At 38.7% G+C, this 24,793-nt stretch overlaps 1 protein-coding gene across 3 annotated transcripts in view; it reads left to right on the top strand.

The window, feature by feature from the left end:
• The window catches only part of LOC124144339 (solute carrier family 28 member 3-like), a 50,677-nt gene that overhangs the window by 13,109 nt on the left and 12,775 nt on the right, over window positions 1-24,793 (top strand). For 2 of the 3 annotated variants that reach the window (XM_046513701.2, XM_046513700.2), the window contains exons 2-3: window positions 17,891-18,028; window positions 24,259-24,641. In XM_046513701.2, coding sequence (XP_046369657.2) covers window positions 17,921-18,028; window positions 24,259-24,641 — 491 coding nt within the window. In that variant the 5' untranslated portion in view covers window positions 17,891-17,920. Of the gene's footprint in view, window positions 1-8,570; window positions 8,642-17,890; window positions 18,029-24,258; window positions 24,642-24,793 lie in introns of those variants that run through there. The other variant, XM_046513702.2, reaches the window with a different exon arrangement.

Here is a 24,793-nt window from a genome sequence, read left to right as displayed (position 1 = left end):
GGACCCACAGATTCAGGTGTTTGCCGACTCAGATGTTCATTATATGAGTGTGGGTTAAGCATGTTCCAGTTTTGTAATATAGGTATATGGACCCACAGATTCAGGTGTTTGCCGACTCAGATGTTCAATATATGAGGGTAGGTTAAGCATGTTCCAGTTTTGTAATATAGGTATGTGGACCCACAGATTCAGGTGTTTGCCGACTCAGATGTTCAATATATGAGGATGGGTTAAACATGTTCCAGTTTTGTAATATAGGTATGTTGACCCACAGATTCAGGTGTTTGCCGACTCAGATGTTCAATATATAAGTGTGTGGGTTAAACATGTTCCAGTTTTGTAATATAGGTATGTGGACCCACAGATTCAGGTGTTTGCCGACTCAGATGTTCAATATATGAGGATGGGTTAAGCATGTTCCAGTTTTGTAATATATGTATGTGGACCCACAGATTCAGGTGTTTGCCGACTCAGATGTTCAATATATGAGTGTGGGTTTAGCATGGTCCAGTTTTGTAATATAGGTATATGGACCCACAGATTCAGGTGTTTGCCGACTCAGATGTTCAATATATGAGTGTGGGTTAAACATGTTGCAGTTTTGTAATATAGGTATGTGGACCCACAGATTCAGGTGTTTGCCGACTCAGATGTTCATTATATGAGTGTGGGTTAAACATGTTCCAGTTTTGTAATATAGGTTTGTGGACCCACAGATTCAAGTGTTTGCCGACTCAGATGTTCAATATATGAGGGTGGGTTAAGCATGTTCCAGTTTTGTAATATAGGTATGTGGACCCACAGATTCAGGTGTTTGCCGACTCAGATGTTCAATATATGAGTGTGGGTTTAGCATGTTCCAGTTTTGTAATATAGGTATGTGGACCCACAGATCCAGGTGTTTGCCGACTCAGATGTTCAATATATGAGGATGGGTTAAACATGTTCCAGTTTTGAAATATAGGTATGTGGACCCACAGATTCAGGTGTTTGCCGACTCAGATGTTCAATATATAAGTGTGTGGGTTAAACATGTTCCAGTTTTGTAATATAGGTATGTGGACCCACAGATTCAGGTGTTTGCCGACTCTGATGTTCAATATATGAGTGTGGGTTAAGCATGTTCCAGTTTTGTAATATAGGTATGTGGACCCACAGATTCAGGTGTTTGCCGACTCAGATGTTCAATATATGAGGATGGGTTAAACATGTTCCAGTTTTGAAATATAGGTATGTTGACCCACAGATTCAGGTGTTTGCCGACTCAGATGTTCAATATATAAGTGTGTGGGTTAAACATGTTCCAGTTTTGTAATATAGGTATGTGGACCCACAGATTCAGGTGTTTGCCGACTCAGATGTTCAATATATGAGGATGGGTTAAGCATGTTCCAGTTTTGTAATATAGGTATGTGGACCCACAGATTCAGGTGTTTGCCGACTCAGATGTTCAATATATGAGTGTGGGTTTAGCATGGTCCAGTTTTGTAATATAGGTATATGGACCCACAGATTCAGGTGTTTGCCGACTCAGATGTTCAATATATGAGTGTGGGTTAAACATGTTGCAGTTTTGTAATATAGGTATGTGGACCCACAGATTCAGGTGTTTGCCGACTCAGATGTTCATTATATGAGTGTGGGTTAAACATGTTCCAGTTTTGTAATATAGGTTTGTGGACCCACAGATTCAAGTGTTTGCCGACTCAGATGTTCAATATATGAGGGTGGGTTAAGCATGTTCCAGTTTTGTAATATAGGTATGTGGACCCACAGATTCAGGTGTTTGCCGACTCAGATGTTCAATATATGAGTGTGGGTTTAGCATGTTCCAGTTTTGTAATATAGGTATGTGGACCCACAGATCCAGGTGTTTGCCGACTCAGATGTTCAATATATGAGGATGGGTTAAACATGTTCCAGTTTTGAAATATAGGTATGTGGACCCACAGATTCAGGTGTTTGCCGACTCAGATGTTCAATATATAAGTGTGTGGGTTAAACATGTTCCAGTTTTGTAATATAGGTATGTGGACCCACAGATTCAGGTGTTTGCCGACTCTGATGTTCAATATATGAGTGTGGGTTAAGCATGTTCCAGTTTTGTAATATAGGTATGTGGACCCACAGATTCAGGTGTTTGCCGACTCAGATGTTCAATATATGAGGATGGGTTAAACATGTTCCAGTTTTGAAATATAGGTATGTTGACCCACAGATTCAGGTGTTTGCCGACTCAGATGTTCAATATATAAGTGTGTGGGTTAAACATGTTCCAGTTTTGTAATATAGGTATGTGGACCCACAGATCCAGGTGTTTGCCGACTCAGATGTTCAATATATGAGGATGGGTTAAGCATGTTCCAGTTTTGTAATATAGGTATGTGGACCCACAGATTCAGGTGTTTGCCGACTCAGATGTTCAATATATGAGTGTGGGTTTAGCATGGTCCAGTTTTGTAATATAGGTATATGGACCCACAGATTCAGGTGTTTGCCGACTCAGATGTTCAATATATGAGTGTGGGTTAAACATGTTCCAGTTTTGTAATATAGGTATGTGGACCCACAGATTCAGGTGTTTGCCGACTCAGATGTTCAATATATCAATGTGGGTTAAACATGTTCCAGTTTTGTAATATAGGTATGTGGACCCACAGATTCAGGTGTTTGCCGACTCTGATGTTCAATATATGAGTGTGGGTTAAACATGTTCAAGTTTGGTAATATAGGTATGTGGACCCACAGATTCAGGTGTTTGCCGACTCAGATGTTCAATATATGAGTGTGGGTTAAACATGTTCCAGTTTTGTAATATAGGTTTGTGGACCCACAGATTCAGGTGTTTGCCGACTCAGATGTTCAATATATGAGTGTGGGTTAAACATGTTCCAGTTTTGTAATATAGGTATGTGGACCCACAGATTCAGGTGTTTGCCGACTCAGATGTTCAATATATGAGTGTGGGTTAAACATGTTCCAGTTTTGTAATATAGGTATATGGACCCACAGATTCAGGTGTTTGCCGACTCAGATGTTCAATATATGAGTGTGGGTTAAACATGTTCCAGTTGTGTAATATAGGTATGTGGACCCACAGATTCAGGTGTTTGCCGACTCAGATGTTCAATATATGAGTGTGGGTTAAGCATGCTCCCGCATCCATAATTTACCTGATGACTTTGTGTCTAACCTGCAGTCGATTGGCACCTTTTTGTGTTTTCGTGACAGAACACAGCAGGAGCTACCCACGAGCCCCGAGTGAATTAAGATCCGATGCTTGGTGAGGAATTTTCAAAGACAATTCGTATTTCCGAGTAGATTATCACCCATACAAATGGATTATCATCCATTGTCATTTTTCTTAGCAAATGTAGAACAATCGTGGTTTCCTAAATTCTTCTACCAAGAGTTCCTTGCGATAAACCTCGAACCTCAGCTCTCCTGATCTCAAGTGGAGAAATCAGCTGAACTGATGAAAGGGCATGGTATAAAATCATTTGTGACGTCATAATGAATGACGTCATTTTCAATTTTTTGCAACAATGCGTTCATTGCTATGAACCTTTACGAGAAGGTAAAACAAAATACCTTCTGCGTCCTGTGGCGGCCATCTTAGATTTGATTGCAACAAATATTCAAACTCTCCCCACATTATTGCACTTTGATTCCAAAACTGCCGTCCACGTGAGATGCCGCCTGGGTTAGATCTAACTAACCACGTATCACGCAGTGTGTCGGGGAAACTAAACATGAATGTTTATGCCCAAAGTACCCGCACAATGATGAGATCTCCTCCTTGACATAAGGATGACCATTCCTAATTTAGCAAGGTTGAAACAAGGTAGATTTCCCTCCTACTGTGGAATTATTGCAGATGACGAACGGTGAGCATCGTGGTCAGTGGTAGTCCGTCTGGCACCAGTTTGGACTCACTTCCTGGGTGTGGTGTGTTGACATAATGAACTGATATGGACTCCTCATCACTGACAGTCGTACCAGCTTAATGCATGTTAATTATGACATATTGAGTTTAGTAAACGTTTCCCCGTTGTTGGGTGCAGAGTACGTCAATGGTTACATGTGTTATCGTGTACATATTTGTCCCAATTCGTTGAAAATTCCTTACAATATTTTAAATACACTTTATCAAAACTACAGCTTATATTATAATAAAATATTCCAAACTTAATCTTATGTACCCGTATATCCAAATTCTTGTACATTTAAAATTAGCTACCTTTATTATTCTACTTTTATTTCATTTTAATTAATTTACTTTCCATATGTTTTATATAAACTTATTATTACTTTCTAAAAACAATGCATCTGGTATAATGTTTGCCTTGCGGTAATCCTTTGCCTAAGGGGGATAATTAGAGGTGATTGGTAGGTAGACACTGACGGTGATTGAGCTACGCTCACTAGTAGACGTTTGACGGGTATAGAATAAAAATAGCAGGGGATTATGTTTGGACAATGGGCATTGTTACGACGTAAATTGTAATAAAAAGGTAAATTGTCATACTTGCAGCAAATTGTAATAATTTTTGACGTAAATTGTAATAACAACGTAAATTGTAATAATATTTGACGTAAATTGTAATACGCAAATTGTAATAAAAATTGACGTAAATTGTAATAATCTCTACTTGCGGTAAAATGTAATAATTCTTACGTAAATTGTAATAACCTTACTACCGTAGTGTTGAAATGATCTTTGTCAGTTGAGCTTGCGTTTCACATGGACAATTCGAGAAATACTGTGTATGATGACAAACGTAAAAAACTGTTAGGGATGGTTGGTATGGACTTAATCGTACAATCGTCGTGAAAGGGTGGTGTAGCATCGATAAATTTAAATGACTGAAAGATCCATCCTCGGGTTCAAAATGATTGGGTTACACAACCGTATATTCGACAAATAATTTAATTGTGACATATTGTTCAATACTCTTATAAGGCTATTCAAGATGTTTTTTGCATGACTTGCTTCAACAGTACGTTGACCAATTCGACACGACTGAACGAGTGATGACGAAGGGTACAAACACAGGCTGGTCAACCAGTTTGTCGATTTGCAGTGGAAACGCTATACGAGCTGATAAGGAGTATATGATCCTTTTCTTGAAACAAACGGGGGAATTTAATCATATTTATACAGCTCATTTCATTTTGACGAAGAATTCAAATACAACCAATGAGTTGACAGATCCCGTGCATACACAAATAACATCCGGTATCTTCGGATAACTCTTGTACAGTTTCAAAGAGTATACGAATTATCATAAATTTCTTGCAATCAATTGCTGAAATATATCTGCTTGTATCCAAATAGAAAGGAATTGAAAATTTATAATGAAAATATGTTTGTCACTAAAGTAAATTTTCTCTTTGACCTTGAAACGTACTTGAAGATCATTAAACTCGACAATCGTTGGTGGATTGCGCCAAGAAACCTTGATACGAAATATGTCGTACAATAATCCCCTGAAAACATAACCTCCTCTGAAAGATTAAGCGGATTAAAGTAATTTGGGCTAACATCAAGCACTGTAATAACATACTCTCTTAAAATTCCAATGAAATGAATGGTGACTTACCAAAAAGTCAAATTATATTATGCTCCGATTTTTTTTACCTAGTTCTAATTGCCTACCCTTATCACTTTTTTTTCTGATATTGAGTTAAAACTTCTAAATTTGAGACTGCAATATATGTCTTCATAGGGTATTTTAACACTATGTAACAACTGTTTTACCCCATTTAAAATTTGGTTTCATGCTGAATCGCTCTTTTCAACTACTGCTAATACACTGTAAATGCAAGGAAAGCATCCCAAACATATATTTTTAATATATATAAATACATTGTGTTGATAACCACGTACTTAACCTACAGAAATAACACTCCAGTGAGTTTATATATATATTAAAAAAGAAATGGACTTAAAGCTAAATAAGATAAAGACATTTACTGAGAAAAACACCAACAACAGGTATTATTGTAGGCGAAAGCCATATTGGACTGATGAATTACAATTATTATGGGATGGGGTTGGTGTAAAGGAAAAGCGCTGGTTGTCTTTTAAAGGTTGTGTTCATCGTAAACGTGTTCTTAAAGGCGTTTTTCAATCTGCAAGAAAACTGTTTGACAAAGCAAACCGCAAGGCGAGAAGATCATACCAGCTACAGAAACAAGAAGAACTAATCAGTTTACAGAACATTAACAGCGGCAGAGACTTCTGGAAAAAGATAGGTCGACTTGGTATAGCCAACGACAGAAAGTCTAGTTCCGTTATCCCTATGGAGGTGTTGATGCACGACGGGTCCGTGACCTGTGAGACTGACACTGTATTGGATCACTGGAAAACCTCCTACAGCACGCTTTATAACGGTAGTGAGAATACAGCGTTTGAACGTGCTCATTATGATACTGTGTGCGAACGTGTGCGTAGCGGTACCGTGGAGTGTGCAGATTATGATCTGTCGGATTTGAACCGCTCTGTCTCAGTCCAGGAAGTTGACCTTGCTGTTATGCAGATGAAGACAGGAAAAGCGGCTGGGGTAGACGGTATACCGGTAGAAGTACTACGAAATCCTCATTGTATTAACTTACTTCACCATATTATTAAGTATTGTTTTGAAAATTCAGTGTCGCCGTCTCAGTGGGGAGCAGGACTAATAACTCCTATTCCTAAGGACAAAAGTACCCTGTCAGATCCTTTGTCTTACAGGGGCATTACTCTCATATCAATACCCTGTAAAGTCTACACGTGTATACTGAACTGAAGGATACAGAAGTGGTTGGAGTCAAATAATATTCTTGTGGAAGAGCAAAATGGTTTTAGACCTAAGAGAAACTGCACTGATCACTTATATGCACTTTATAATATTGTTAATAACCGTAAAGCCTCTAAACGATCTACGTATGTCTGTTTTGTTGATATTAAGAAGGCGTTTGATAGGGTTAATCGCAATTGCCTTTGGTACAAGCTTATGTCTGTTGGTATTCATGGTAAAATGCTACAAGCTGTACAAGCCTTATATATGGACGTAAAGTGTGCAGTTAAGCTCAATGGTTTTATCACTGAATCTTTTAATGTTACCTTGCGCGTTAAACAAGGATGCAAGTTATCGCCAACGTTATTTTCCGTTTATATTAATGATTTGGTGTTAGCTGAAGTCGAAGACTTGTTACAGAAAATGTTAAATGTTTTAAATATATGGTGTCAAAAATGGCGTTTGGATATTAATTCAGACAAAACCAAAATCATGCATTTCAGAAACAAATCTGTGGCTAGATCTGAGCGAGTATTTGTATGCGGCAAATCTATTATTGATTATGAAAGCTATTACAAATATCTTGGTTTAACTTTGAATGAGCATTTAGATATGCACAAAACAGTCCAGGTACTGTGTAAATCGGCTAGCAGAGCTCTTTCTGCGTTGTATTCAAAGTTTAAACACGCGGGTGGCATGTCTTACGAAGTATTTAACAAGCTTTATAAAGCTCTTGTAGAACCTGTTCTATTTTATGGTGCTGGCATTTGGGTTTGAATAAGTATAAGGAAGTAGAAATAATTCCAAATAAGGCTTGTCGTTTGTTTCTAGGCGTAAGAAAAAATGCCCCAGTTACTGCTATGAGGGGGGACATGGGCTGGTGTTCTGTGAAAGTGTCACAGCACGTTGAATGCTTTAGATTATATTTTAGAATTCAGAATATGCAGGCCCATCATCTCCCTCTTATCATTCATAATTGGTCCAAAATCCGATCACAATCCTGGGATAAAAAAATCGTAAACATTTTAGCTCACTATAATTTGTCAAATTTACCTTATTGTGGATACAGCATTAAACAGTGTGTTGACCGTGTAAAGTGTTTCTTAACTGCTGAAGATTGTACATGTGATATGTGGTATACTGCGCTTTGGAATGACAAGAATAATCCAAATGGCAATAAATTACGCACATACAGAATGTACAAATCATCACCTACTGCTGAGCCTTATTTATGTCATGTACGTTTTAGAGATCATCGAAGACTTTTAGCATCCTTTCGATGTGGTATTTTACCTTTACATGTTGAGACCGGCCGCTACGCCAAGCCACCTACCCCACTGTTGGATATGACTTGTAAATATTGTCACGCCAATCCTACTAATGATCATGTAAATTATGTTGAAGATGAATGTCACTTTTTAATAGAATGTCCATTTTGTGATGATTTAAGATACAACTTAGCTAAAGAAGCAACTTCTGTAGATAAAACATTTCATTATATGAGTAGTTTAGAAAAGTTTATTTTTATTATGAACGAAGAATCGCTCCGATGTATTTTAGCCAAATCAATTTACAACATGGTTAAAAGAAGGCAATTTCATTTTAAGCCAAGTATGTATGTATGTATGTATGTATGTATGTATGTATGTATGTATGTATGTATGTATGTATGTATGTATGTATGTATGTATGTATGTATGTATGACGTGGTGTGTGGGCGGCGCAACGCGGTGGGGGGAGTTAAGGGGGAGCGCACTGTTTAACTTAGGACTTTCGAAGTCAGTTGTCCTGTATCCTGGCACACTGGTGCGCTCCTCACTGAAACCGCCCACGGCCGTGCTCCGCGCCTGCATCACGAGGTATGTATTTTTTATTCTGTTTCAACTGAATAGTTTTATGATTGATATGTTTTATAGTGTCTCGTAGGTCATATTTGGCCGGATGTTATATTTTACTGTTTTGTATATATCGTATTACGAAGTGTATATAACATGTGACACTTTAATAAACAATATTCTCTCTCTATATATATATACAACAATGTTCGATGTATCAAATTTCAAAAAGTTCTCACACCCCACACTAAGTCATATTTAATGACGATTAGTAAAACATTTACAGTAAAACATTATCGTATTTACATACATACATACATACATACATACATACATACATACATACATACATACATACATACATACATACATACATACATACATACATACATAAACACACACACAAACACACACATACATACCTATGTGTGTATGTGTTTGTATGTATGTGTGTGTGTTGGTGTGTATATGTGTGTTTGTGTGTATGTGTGTATGTATGTGTGTGTGTGTGTATACTGATGAGGGCATAGTATCGGAGATAAATATAATTTGGTTTCTTAGTTAGTCACTATTCTTTTCATTGGAATGTTAAGAAGGTATGCTATAATTTCAATATTTTATTACAGTGCTTGATGTTAGCTTGAATTATTTTAATCCTTTTAAACCCCCAGAGAAGATTACCCTCTGAGGTATTTTTTGTCCCTTTATATGTCACAAATTAGTGATAACTTATGAAAAACGTAATTATCTGTTTCGAAAATTATGTACCGCATTATACGTGAGGTACCAAATTTGGTATCAAGGTTGCTTGGCGCAATCCACCAACGATTGCCGAGTTTAATGATCTTAGAATACTCTTTGTATAAGGTCAAAGAGAATATTTACGTTAGTCACAAAACCCTTTTCATTATAGATTTTCCATCCTTTCAAATTTGATCAAAACAGATATATTTCAGCAATATGTGATTGCAACAAATTTATTATACATTCTGATGCTCTCTGAAACTCAACAAGACATGCCCGAAGATACCGGATATTATTTGTGTATGCTTTGAATTATGATTTCGTGCCGTTATCATGATGGATTCTGTTTTTGTTGTTGGGGCAAGGAGTTATTATCCCAGCAAAAGTTGTCAGTAAGTTGTTGTTAGTTTTTCATGACATATGAAAGGAATCCAGACAGTTACATTTATTCATTTATTTCATTAAATATACTTCTTCCTATGAAAGGAAATATTTAATGTTATATTAATGATCCATATGTTAATCATACATTGCTACAAATATTGCATAAGTTAACATGGTTTGCATTTATTTATTATTATTTATTTATCTGTGAGAAGTTCACAGAGATCGAGAATACACAATATCTAATAGTATATGCAATGTAGGTAAAGAATATCCACGCCCCTCTTTTTATATTAATAAAAACATTGTATATAATGTTATGTATTAAGTATTCTCCTTTCCCATGCATGGGAAATCTATGCTGCATTTGCTGACGACTGGGTTTTTTCCTTTGACATTGCACAGGAGATCTGTCATTCATTTGTTGTATTTGAATTCTTCGTCAAAATATAGTATAAATACGATTGAATTGTCTCGTTTGTTTCAAGGAAACGGTCATGTGCTCCTTATCTCAACTCGTAACTCAATGTTATTGCAATGGACTCCTAGCTAAGCTACTATTGGATGATAAATCAATTAACCTATTTGTCGAATAGACGTACCTAATGTCATCCATCATTTTTAACCCGAGGATGGATCTTTCAGTCATTAATTTCGATGTGTACAGTTGCTAGAGTATCATTCTAACAATACAGACATGACACAAGCTGCACGTAAAATAATTGATAAAGGTAGTCCTGGCGGGTTCACATACCTTCATGTACATCGCCCATGTCATTGTCATTATTTGCTTCACATCCTTCGAGCAACGTTAAAAAAATTGAAACTTGAATAATAATAAATTGATATTATGTATATGAACATGTATAAATCAGCTTGCACACAGACAACTGCAGAATGACATGTCATCCATTTGCTAGTTTAGTTTAGTTTAAACATATTTTATTCACAGAACAAAAGGAGAATTGTATTGGGGACAAGTTCTTGCAACTTAGTAAACCCCTCTCCGCATAAAATATGTACAAATATACAGTTGCAAAATAAATAAATTTGCTTCAGTCAGTAAAAGTCAGACTTTCCACATTTACACATCAATATATTTGTGTAAGTTTGTTATGTTATAATTATTCCATTGTGTATATTACTACCTACTTTACCAATTGAAATATGATTCCATTAGGTTAAATATGAACAATTATGATGAAAATCGCCAATAGGATATATTACAATGTACAAAACACACAGAGTATTATAAATAAATAAGAAAACTAAGTTCATTCTAGTAATTATTCCTCTTCTGGACAACCATAGAAATGAAATTCCAATGCGTTTATATATACATATAATTATACAACAATGTACGATAACGACCTCAATCCTCCCCCACACCCATACTTTAATGACGATTGTACGATAAACCCTGTACCAACCCTGACAATGATAGGTTCTAGTCATTTAACGCCTTTGACACTAAACTTATAAGGTTATTACAATTAACGTTAAAAGTTTTTACATTTTACCACAAGTTGAGATTATTACAATTTACATCAATTTTTATTACAATTTGCGTATTGCAATTTACGTCAAATTTTATTACAGTTTACGTTGTTATTACAATTTACGTCAAAATTATTACAATTTGCTGCAAGTATTACAATTTACCTTTTTATTTCAATTTACGTCGTAACAGGCATGTTGATTTTGTGCCTTATGGGTATGAATTTGGACGGCTTATTGTTAATGTAAGTAGGATGTAAAATGAAAAAGCCTGGATAACATTTAGTAATATTCAGTTTTTATAAAACATATGGAAAGTAAATTATTTAAAATGAAATAAAAGTAGAATTATAAAGGTAACTAATTTTAAATGTACAAGAATTTGGATATACGGGTATATAAGATTAAGTTGGGAATATTTTATTATAATATAAGGTGTAGTTTTGATAAATTGTATTAAAATATTCTATGGAATTTTCAACGAATTGGGACAAATATGTACACGATAACACATGCTTTAACACTCATTGACAAATTGCGCTCATATACCCACAGACTAAAACCTATTACCCAAAGTGCTTTACCACGAAGACTGCCCTGACCAGTGTGTGTAAAACCCGTCAAGGATGGTTATTGGTAACCCAAAGTCTGACCTCCTGTCAAGTTTCAGTCCACTTGTCACACTTTGAAAATGTTGTAATCAAATTACTGAATATCGCTGGGGTATACTATCTTTCATCTTCACTCTTGACGGGACATGGTTGGTTATTATGTGGTGTGTGGTCACAAATATTTTAGATATCTTATAGATCAGATCCTTTTCACCGAAATGAGCCATGCGACGAATACTTGTAACATATATATGCAACATGATGCCCATTCATTATGAGTGCTTGAATACAATACGTTATCTAAGATTTAAATATATGATGTTGAGTGTCCGATATGGTTCCCAGCAAATACTTTAGTGACCCCCGAACGACGAACCAACTACTCTGCATTAAGCACTTGCTGTCATGAAACATGTTTTGAAAATAAAGGCTCGATACATTCTTGAAACTTGTTACCGTGTGAAACAAATCGGCTATATTACATTCTATCCAGCAAAGGGGGCGGTCGGGTAGCCTAGTGGTTAAAGCGTTCGCTCGTCACGCCGAAGACCCGGGCTCGATTCCCGACATGGGTACAATGTATGAAGCCCATTTCTGGTGTCCCCACGCCGTGATATTGCTGGAATATTGCTAAAAGCGGCGTAAAACCATACTCACTCAATCACTCACTATCCAGCGAAGAATGAAGGGGATATCCTGAGCAAGTGCACAAGTACTTATAGCTGTTTCATATATTTGAACGACTCTATGTAAAGAAAACACAGTCTCCCAACATTTACATTGATGATTATATTTATTTATAAATCACTTCAATTCGTGACATGAGGCTTACACCATGACAGACATTTATGGCAGACATTGTTAGAATACGTTCAATTATTTACCTGTCCACAAAATATTTCGACTATCGTCTGTATGCTTTAACATTCAGAGTTTTCGAATCAGGGTATTCTTACGGCAATTATATATTACTATTCATCGGCGTCCTATACCTACAGTACAGTAAACTACAGTTATAACGAACTTAAAAGGCCTGCTGATTTAAGTTCGCTATGGCCGTAGTTCGTTATACGCATATATACAGCATAACTACAGCAAATAGTCGGGACCAAAAAAGTAAGTTCATTATATCCGTCAGTTCGTTATAAGCGTGTTCGTTACAACCGTAGTTTACTGTAAATCCGGTAATGTGAGCTCAACATTGACTGCTAACATATCAACATTAATCCAACATTAATCCAACATTAATCCAACATTAATCCAACATTAATCCAACAACATTTAAGTACACAACCAATAGCACGTGGAAGCATGCATGAACTACATAAAGGCACATTTGTATGCGCTTTGTATATATGTAGGTCAGAAAGTCCCTTGTGAAACTGTAATTCTACACTTTCCGTGCTACCGTGAATAGAGTTTATGGTGAAAAAATATACCGCTTTCAGAGGTGCCTGCGCAAATGCTTTGTTCTGTTCAGCCTGAAAAGTCATTAATGCTGTTATGTTATCTTATGTTTCTATTTAACGCCGCACTCAGCAGTATTCCAGCTATTTGACGGCGGTCTGTAAATAATCGAGTCTAGACCTGACAATCCTGTGACTGACATCGTGAGAATCGATCCACGCAATTGGGATACGATGACATGCATCAACCAAGTCAGCGAGCCTGACCACCCGATCCCATTAGTCGCATTTTGCGGAAAGCATGGGTTGCTGAAGACCTATTCTACCCCGGAATCTTCACGGGTTTTCAGTGACACCAGCATGATATCAACGCTGTGTTGTGCACGAACTGGCAACTTTTTAGTAACGAAATTATTCACTTTATTTTCTTATAATGTATACACATTTCTTTGTGTTAAATAATATTATGACTCTACTAAGTATGTGTTATGAATCACCATTAAATGGTCATGATACCCGGAAATATATGGTTCTTGCATCGGACATCATTTTTGTCGCTGATGCGTCAAATTTAGAAATGTCCTCCACATGTCTACCATACAACATTTTGAAAGGTGGGTGAGTAAGTAAGTTTGGCTTTACGTCATTTGTAGCAATATTCCAGCAGTATCACGGCGGGGACACCAGAAATGGGCTTCACACATTGTACCCATGTTGGGAATCGAACCCAGGCCTTCGGCGTGACGAGCGAACGCTTTAACCACAAGGCGATCCACCGCCCCGGTTACACATTAAACGCCGAGGTGCATTGTAGTCTACAAAGAGATCTGGAGTTGTGTTAAAATCCACCGCCTCTAATTGTGGATGGTGTGACCACACGTGTCAATCTCCTGTGAAAACCGAGCTGCTTCTGTTATGGGAGCACTTCTCATGTCTTTCACCCACTCTGTCAGTAAACAGAGAATGTGACAGATCAACATCATTTTATTAAACGTACTCAGAGCCATGCTGACATTACCATGATAAACCATCACATTGTCACCATCCCCGAATGAACGCTATTCACGCTCAGGAAGAGACCCTCGGTGATAATTGTGCTCTGGTACGTACCCATTTCGTAGACATATTTACACAGTAAAGCACTGTTGTCACAATACATTCCGAAGGGCTCGAGCTACTGAAGTCAGGTTAAAAAGAAATATGGACGTCGGTAGGCTCAGCTAACAGTCTTCTTGCGGATTTAATTCATGTTTCATGTATATGTTTTACTCGAAGTTCTGGAGTTGTTTTGGCTTTTAGCCTTCTTGGGATCATGACATGTTCCTAACGTCATGTAAATAATATGGTTGAATGGTATATATGACACTGATAATATGACTTGAACCATATTAGAGGAGGCCACTGGAGGGGCACATGTTGCCGGTGTTCTAAGGTGCACCTATTCGCTAATAACGTCCCTTAGTCGTGACTGGATCCGCTGATTCGGGTTTCGAATCTCAGATACGCCACAATTGATCCTTGTTTGGCCCCAACCATGCCCGCGTTGCAAAGGTTTGCCATTTTGCTGAAACGCTGTGACATACTGGAATACTGTTCAACGAGTCTCTTTCCCAACTCACTCTCAGAGCCACTTGTTCGCGCAGTTATTTCAAACACAACCTCGATACAGCGGTTTGTTTGCGTAAATGGCAATAGTAAAGGGAAAACAGTAAAACCATCATGTATATATACATTATTATCTCCTCTTATAGATGCATCTGGATAAGTGAAGTAAAGGGGCATTTAGACAGGATCAACTCGTTCAGTTGTTTCTTGTTGCATTGTAGTTTGTATTATTAGGATAAATCCGGGACAGTTAAGGATCAGTCTTTGCAAGTTGTGACAGTAGCAGGACATGCCTACCTTTATCGCGAACACATGCACACTCCGTCGCAGTGGTGACTCAGCATAACACCACTGCCACAGGCTCATTTGCATATCACGTGACCGGACTTTTCTCTTGTTTGTAAACAAACGCGCTTTTTCAGAAATCAGTATAGATCGGACTAATGCAAGTATTTGGGGGCCCTTTACATATTGTTTTGCATAACTATATAGATATGCTACTACAACTGCGACAGTGAGTTGCATGACAATATATATTTATGCATCAAAGTGACCGTGTCGCTAGCTCTCCGTTGGGCTTCGATGACAGCACGTGGAGCCGTACAACCAATGTAAACATAGGATAACTACGCAAAAACAAGTAGATTTTTACGTATTTGCATACTTTCTCAATGAAAGTTAACCATTCTTTGACATTTGTTTATGAAAATGTGTAGACTTGTCAAACATGAAACGGATGAAAAGCATATGCAATATCTTGAATGGACCGTGAAAGATGTGACGAATCGTCACATGGCGCTGGCCTGTGGCAGAGGTACTATGCTAGCTGGCTGCCGGCCGCATGGAACTCTGGGTAGGAGAGTGGAACACCTGGTGTTTTCATCGACTTTATTGATCCATTCATATTATTTTCATCCAATGGAATCGACCCGTGAATATCCGGGGAAGAATAGGTCTTCAGCAACCCATGCTTGCCGTAAAAGGCGACTATGCTTGTCGTATGAGGCGACTAACGGGATCGGGTGGTCAGGCTCGCTGACTTGGTTGATCCATGTCATCGATCCCAATTGCGTGGAGGGGCGGTCAAAGCGTTCGCTCGTCACGCCGAAGACCCGGGTTCGATTCCCGACATGGGTACAATGTGTGAGATATTGCTTGAACATTACTAAAGGCGGCGTAAAACCATACTCACTCTCTCACCCAATTGCGTGGATCGATGCTCATGATATTAATCATTGGATTGTCTGGTCCAGACTCGATTATTTACGGACCGCCGTCATATAGCTGGAATATTGCTGAGTGCGGCGTTAAACAACAAACCATCCAACCAACCTAATGGAATCTGTTTCGGCGGATAATCGAGACTGGTTATTTGCAGACGTTGGCGTTTTATATCTGTAAGAACCCACTAAAATCGCACCCTAAAGGCGGAGCAAACTGTGGTGAAACAACGTCCAGATTACTGAATGCTTTCATGTTTATGCACGTCTACAAAACAAATGTTTTAGACACTCGACTAACATGGATGATGTAATCTTCTCGAAGCAAGGGCGTCAAGTTCCCAACCTTGCCGAACTAGGCTGGAATTCCAGAGTTTCCTTTTGGCTGCACTAACGAGTCTATGTATAGTGAAATCAAAATCGTATGACGAACTAGATATCCGGTTCATAAACCAAGATGGATTTCAACGTGCATATTTCGGTCGACTGCAGGATTTGCAAAGAATGCGTACCGCCAACTGGGCGTCGACAGATATCTTGCAAATCTTTTCATGATTTTAATCAAGGTGCTCGAGTGATTTGATGCAGTCCGCGGAGTAAGAACCGTTTTATTACAATGTAGATCTTGATTATCGATCAGATCGTCTTGACTTGGAGCTGACATTTTGTTTGAAGCAAATGATATGAGAGGTGTAATCTGATTGGTCTATAGGAGGGACATATAAGGGACATAACTCGTTATAGCAATAGGTGGCGCTACGATCGAGCCTGGAAATTCCAGCGTTGTTCGGCGAGTGTGGAAACTTGACATTTATAGTCTCGGGAAGGGGATTGCTTGAAGAGAGAACATGTTTTGAATGTCCTCTTTGGTTCTTTATATCCAGAGTGACCGCCCCCGTTGTCTAGAGCGATTCCCGGCCGCGTCATACCAAAAGACGCCACACAGATGGTACTTGTTGTTACCCTGCCTAAGGGGGTAAAACTGGGACTGGTGTGCTCGGACTCAGTATACTGTGTGCGATGGCATGGCATCTCACTATAAATCGGCATCAGTCCGGACCAGTACAAGCAGCCACACACACACACACGTCGCTATATAAGTGCAATTATCTTGGACGCTACGTTAAACCCCATTTCACCCCACCTTATATATCCAGGGTAGGGCCTATGGTAAAAACTCCAGTGTGTGGAGAGTTCGACAGTGGTTGATGACTTCAATCAGATGCATGACCTGTTTATATCACTCTGTACAAAACTGATGCACGTACTATGAATTGTTTGATATCGGGGGTACTCAGGTAAATGACACTTAAGGGATCTTCTGCGGCAATGGCGCCTCGCAGCTTCAACGTAGCAGACGACATGGGGTCGCTGGATCTGACGGGTGTACTGGCATATGATGCTCAGCTGTACGTTGTGATATAAGCGAGACTGAGAGACGCTGAATGTGAGCGAGACCAGATAGGAACTGGATGAGCAGATTGACATTACAAAGAGCCAAGGACTGTGAATGAGTCAATCCGCAAAAGTAAACAATAAACAACAAGTGGATAAACCGAGTGTGGTGACGAAAAAACAATTAACCTTTGTGTCAGCCGGAAGATTTATGTTGAATCCATTTTCGGAAGTGTGTTAATTATGAGATGAATTTTCAAAGGGAATGACTCAAAATTACAAGTGTGTGTTTGCAGTAGAAAGTTGGAAAGGGTTTGCGATCTATTACTGAACATATAATCGCCGTTGAGTCATGTAAGAGAGCTCTATTGACTTAACTACCCCATTCATACCAACCTTATCTTTTTTCAGACTCAGTGAGGGAGAGTTCATTTTTCAAGAATGGGTGAAGTTCAGCTGAAACAGATCAACCCTCTGGTTGCGGACAGTACAGGGAATGGTCAAGACAACCCAGCTTATGTTCACTCAAGTATTGACAGTCTTCCAAATGTAAGATTATTACTTAACAAATACATATCAACCGTTCAAAAAACGTAAGATGTTCCTTTAGGTGAAGGTTGTTGCTTGTTAGGGGGACACGGATGACCAGTCGTCCATAGGGCGCCGCAATTCGCATTGTTGCATCCGATAGGCGTGCCAGAAATCTCTGATTATCCCTTTGCCCTGATAGTGCTTTTTGATTATTTAGCACCACACCTAAAGTCGAGTTTCACCATTGTGGTAGACGTCCGAGATCCGCATAACTTCGGGTTTTACTACCACATTAAGCTGATGTGCCGTGATATAACTGGAACACCGTTCTCCTTACGTTGAACCCCATGTCACTCACTCAGTCTCTCACTCGTGTAGGGGGCGGTCGGGTAGCCTAGTGGTTAAAGCGTTCGCTCGTCACGCCGAAGACCCGGGTTCGATTCCCGACAAGGGCACAATGTGTGAAGCCCATTTCTGGTGTCCCCCGCCGTGTTATTGCTGGAATATTGCTAAAAGCGGCGTAAAACCATACTCACTCACTCACTCACTCTCACTCGTGTATATTCGGGGTAGAATAGATATTCAGCAAACCATGCTTGTCGTAACAGGCGACTAACGGGATCGGATGGTCAGGCTCGCTGACTTGGTGGATGCATGTCATCGTATCCCAATCGATGCTCATGACGTCAATCACTGGATTGTCTGGTCCAGACTCGATTATTTACAAACCGCCAATAGCTGAAATAGTGTGGCGTTAAACAACAAACAAACACTCTCTCACTCATTTGGAGAGTGAAGAATCTGCCCAACTGTTAAGGTTTCTATTCATGATATCATGATACATTCTCTGTAGTTCAAGGAGTGTTAGTATTTCACATCAGACATGTGATAATATGCGAAAGGGTAATGCAGGGGAAATACACCCTGTATGCTGCTCGCCTAACATATGTTAATCTCCTCTCTTTATTCGCCGCAATGCTGTATCGCATATCTGCGTCAAACCTGTACCCTTCAAATCACACAATGCTTAATACTGTCATCCTTTATAAACCTTACAATGCAATAGTGTAGGTATTTATGAAGAGTTTAACGCGGCACGTCTTACGTAAAGCGATCGCATACCAAAGCAGAAAAATCAAGTGCTTGGCTTATAAATTCAAAAAAGTTATAATGCCCAGGACGTTGACACACATGCTTGTAAGAACAAGACCAGGGATTTGTTGTCTCAGCTGACGCGAAATATCTCCTTCTCGTATATCGCATGGGTGACATTGCAATGCTATGCGCCAACAGGTTAAGAGGGTAGAATAATGTTAATCGGTTAAGCTCCTTTCTCCTTTTGAAACCAACCCCCAGTGAAGCTAGGACAACACGTTGAAATTCCATACCCCCGTTTTCCTGTCTGTTTCACCTGACCGAATTGCTTATGCATTGAAGTGTAGTGAGTGAGTGAGTGAGTTGGGTTTAACGCCGCTTTTAACAGTATTCCATTGACATCGCGGCGTGTCAGCTTAATGTGGGAGGAAAGCCCGAAGTGATGCAGGTCTCAGACGTTTACCACTTCGGTGAAACCCACGAGCACGGGTATGGTGCTGACAAACCTAGAAACATAATCGGGGCGAACCGGATACGAACCCACAATCATAGGTTCCTGGCGTGCCCAAGGGACGCAACTCTGCACAGCGAATCGCGGCGCCTTAGACGACTTGGCCACCTGTGCCCCTGCATTAAAGTGTAGAAATCACAGTTTAAAAAAACGTATTTTAGATGAGTAACTGAAACGTTTACGACAATGAAACATGCTCATTGTTGACAATGTGGTTAACCAGAGACGCTTGTGATGATGTTAAACGTACCAAGCACATTACGTTCGCTTCTTTGGTACGACCATCCTTCTCTAGAAATTAAACCAACCGAGTACTACAAATGAAAAATATGGCAGGAAATATTCCCGCAGTATTATTTTAATGCGTCTTAAAAATTGCATTGTTTACTGATCCGATAACACAGTATCTTACTGCTAGATCGGATGATGAGTGAGTGAGTGAGATTCACACTTTGCATGACAATACATCCCAGTATGTCATATAAGAACGGAACTTATACTTTCAATTTTTTTCCAATAAAACCACGTTTTAATTATTTAATGATATCACATACAACCTGTGTTTTATTTTTATTTTTTACGATTTGGGGAATAAATAAGTTAACACAGTTATCAATAAAGTTTACATGTTACAGTGCTAAAGTTATATTCAGGATGAATACAACCTCTGAAACTTGGTGAGAATTGGCCTTCATCATCCGATGGTGGATGTCTTAGGAGGCGACTCAGGCTCGCTGATTTGGTAGAGGCATGTCTTCATATCTCAAATGGGTGCTCATGATGTCAATCACTGGATTGTCTGGTCCAGACTCGATTGTTTACAGACCGCCATCATATAGCTGGATCATTGCCGAGTGCGGAGTTGAACAACAAACAAACAAACAAACAAACAAACAAACAAACAAACAAACAAACAAAACAATGATTACACCTTAAATATTACAACATAGGATAAGATTATCCGGGGTTTTTTAACATTTGTATTGTGTGTCATGAACACGTCGACACTGGTTGTACTTTCCCAGTAAAACAATCTTGTAAGAAGGTGACACGGCTGTTTCGTGGACACCTCCACACCCATGAGTGGCTCGCGATACAAACCTAATTAATTCACCTTGTCCCACATTGGATCTCATGAATGTAAACAAGACGTAGATCGATGTCCACAAGAACTGGCGACGTGGTGGTATAGTTACACTATTGTATCTACACATGAGATGATTTCAATAGAGAGCTGAATACAATTATCCTTATCCTGTGTATCTGTGGTTGGTCAAGATGTGTCTTGGTTCCCATATACTGATATCATGATACCATGCGAGAATCCAAATGAAAGTATATGGCATGTGCAATAATTCCAAACATGAAAGTCCAACCAGCGTCGTCTCTCTGTCACCAGTCTTCTGAGGCACTTCAAATCGCCGTACAGGGTGGTTGCCCTACGGAGTGACAGAATCCCCTGAACGTGCGTTGGAATTCCAGTTTCACCCTGAGTATTATTGTTCGTTCGTCAGCGGGATACTCGTGCTAATAAACGTCTTAGACCGACTATCATCCCGGAACAAGCTAAGGTGTCGTGATGTTACTAAAATGCTGCTCAAAACGTTGTTAAACTCCACTCACTCACTCACTCACTCACTCACTCACTCACGCCTAAATGTGCATGGTTGCATTTTCACAGTCGATATCTGCATGTACATATACTACCCGATGTACACCTTCCTACATTTATAAGTCTATATCTACATATACTACCCAATGTACACATACCTACATTTACAAGTCTATATCTACATAATTATACTACCCCATGTACACCTACCTACATTTACAAGTCAATATCTACATATACTACCCGATGTACACCTACCTACATTTACAAGTCTATATCTACATATACTACCCGATGTACTCCTACCTACATTTACAAGTCTATATCTACATATACTACCCGATGTACACCTACCTACATTTACAAGTCTATATCTACATATACTACCCAATGTACACCTACCTACAGTTACAAGTTTGTATCTAGATATACTATCCGATGTACACCTACCTACATTTACAAGTCTATATCTACATATACTACCCGATGTACACCTACCTACATTTACAAGTCTATATCTACATATACTACCCAATGTACACCTACCTACAGTTACAAGCTTGTATCTAGATATACTATCCGATGTACACCTACCTACATTTACAAGTCTATATCTACATATACTACCCAATGTACACCTACCTACATTTACAAGTCTATATCTACATATACTACCCAATGTACACCTACCTACATTTACAAGTCTATATCTACATATACTACCCGATGTACACCTACCTACATTTACAAGTCTATATCTACATATACTACCCAATGTACACCTACCTACATTTACAAGTCTATATCTGCATATACTACCCCATGTACACCTACCTACATTTACAAGTCAATATCTACATATACTACCCGATGTACACCTACCTACATTTACAAGTCTATATCTACATATACTACCCAATGTACACCTACCTACATTTATAAGTCAATATCTACATATACTACCAAATGTACACCTACCTACATTTACAAGTCTATATCTACATATACCACCCGATGTACACCTTCCTACATTTATAAGTCTATATCTACATATACTACCCGATGTACACCTTCTACCTACATTTACAAGTCTATATCTACATATACTACCCAATGTACACATACCTACATTTACAAGTCTATATCTACATAATTATACTACCCCATGTACACCTACCTACATTTACAAGTCAATATCTACATATACTACCCGATGTACACCTACCTACATTTACAAGTCTATATCTACATATACTACCCAATGTACACCTACCTACATTTACAAGTCTATATCTACATATACTACCCAATGTACACCTACCTACATTTACAAGTCTATATCTACATATACTACCCAATGTACACCTACCTACATTTACAAGTCTATATCTAGATATACTACCCGATGTACACCTACCTACATTTACAAGTCTATATCTACATATATATACTACCCGATGTACACCTACCTACATTTACAAGTCTATATCTACATATACTACCCGATGTACACCTACCTACATTTACAAGTATATATCTACATATACAATGTATATACTACCCAATGTACACCTACCTACATTTATAAGTCTATATCTACATATACTACCCAATGTACACCTACCTACATTTACAAGTCTATATCTACATATACTACCCGAAGTACACCTACCTACATTTACAAGTCTATATCTACATATACTACCCAATGTACACCTACCTACAGTTACAAGTTTGTATCTAGATATACTATCCGATGTACACCTACCTACATTTACAAGTCTATATCTACATATATATATACTACCCGATGTACACCTACCTACATTTACAAGTCTATATCTACATATACTACCCGATGTACACCTACCTACATTTACAAGTCTATATCTACATATACTACCCCATGTTCACCTACCTACATTTACAAGTCTATATCTACATATACTACCCAATGTACACCTACCTACATTTACAAGTCTATATCTACATATATATACTACCCAATGTACACCTTCTACCTACATTTACAAGTCTATATCTAGATATACTACCCAAAGTACACCTACCTACATTTACAAGTTTATATCTACATATACTACCCAATGTTCACCTTCTACCTACATTTACAAGTCTATATCTACATATTCTACCCGAGCAATATTCCAGCAATATCACGGCGGGGGACACCAGAAATGGGCTTCACGCATTGTATCCATGTCGGGATTCGAACCCGGGTCTTCAGCATGACGAGCGAACGCTTTAAATACTAGGCTACCCGACCGCCCTTGTCTATTAGAAGCTTGTTATGATATTTCGAGTTTTGTGTACTTTATATGAATTTAATATCAAAATTCACCTGTTTGATTCGAAATGGGAAGCTCGTTATATATGTATTCACGTACACATTCCGTCTAACAGATGCACACAATGTACGCACTTTATCTATGTGTGTGCTTATATTGTTTCCACTTGTGAGGGACGGAGGGGTAGCCGAATGGTTGAAGTTACAGGTTGGAATCCCATCATTGGTACAATATGTGAAGCAAATTTCTTGCCTCACCCGCAAATAAATTGTTGTAATATTGATGGTTGGTTGGTTTGTTGTTTTACGCCGCACTCAGCAATATACCAGCCATATGACGGCGGTCTGCAAATAATCGAGTCTAGACCAGACAATCCAGTGATTAACATCATGAGCATCGATCCACGCAATGGGGATCGATGACATGCATCAACCAAGTCAGCGAGCCTGACCACCCGATCCCGTTAGTCGCTTCTTACGACAAGCATGGTCGCCTTTTACAGCAAGCATGGGTTGCTGAAGACCTAGTCTGCCCCGGATATTCATGGGTCTGAAATATTGATGACAGCGACGCAAACCCATCTCGCCTACCAACAAACGTGTCCTCACGTACGAAGTCTAACTACACGACACTTTATATTATGCAAAGGCAAATAAAGAACATGTGTAGAAATTTGAGTAGTGTAGATGATATTAGGTGATGAAATAAATATTTTATTATTCAGACACAAGAAGAGACTGGACTGAGGCATCGCAAGAACAGCCTTCCATATGATCCCGAAAACCAGATGGATGACGATATGAATTGTTGTCAAAGAGGCCTCACATCAGCGCAAAGAAAAGTCATATCTGTTTACGAGGAAAACGCTACATGGATATGGAGAATCATTGCTATTGTTGTATTTCTGCTATACATGGCATATTTTGGCTATGCCATGTACTACAAATTTGGCGATGAGGCTTCCATCAGACTTTTAGTATTGACCATATTTGTTGTTTTTCTCATCGTGATGAAGCTGGTGTGGGACTCCATCAAGGCCCCTTTTGAAGCATGTGGAAAGACGTTCACTAACACAGACAATGCCAAAAGAATGAGAGTTGTTCGATAGTGAGTCATCTTAGTTACCGAAACAGAAATGTTAAAAAGCAATAGGTATGGGTGTTTGGGAACAGGGGGGTATATGTCTTTTAATCGGAATCGATTGCCTTCGTGAAGGAGCTACTACCTTAATGATATTCTGTTTCACAAATTTGTATTTA

This window comes from Haliotis rufescens, unplaced genomic scaffold (genome assembly GCF_023055435.1).
Source record: "Haliotis rufescens isolate VD_foot unplaced genomic scaffold, xgHalRufe1.0.p SCAF_37, whole genome shotgun sequence".
Classification (NCBI taxonomy): domain Eukaryota; kingdom Metazoa; phylum Mollusca; class Gastropoda; order Lepetellida; family Haliotidae; genus Haliotis; species Haliotis rufescens.
The sequence above is the reverse complement of the archived record's forward strand: the minus strand, read 5'-3'. Positions and strand labels throughout refer to the sequence as shown.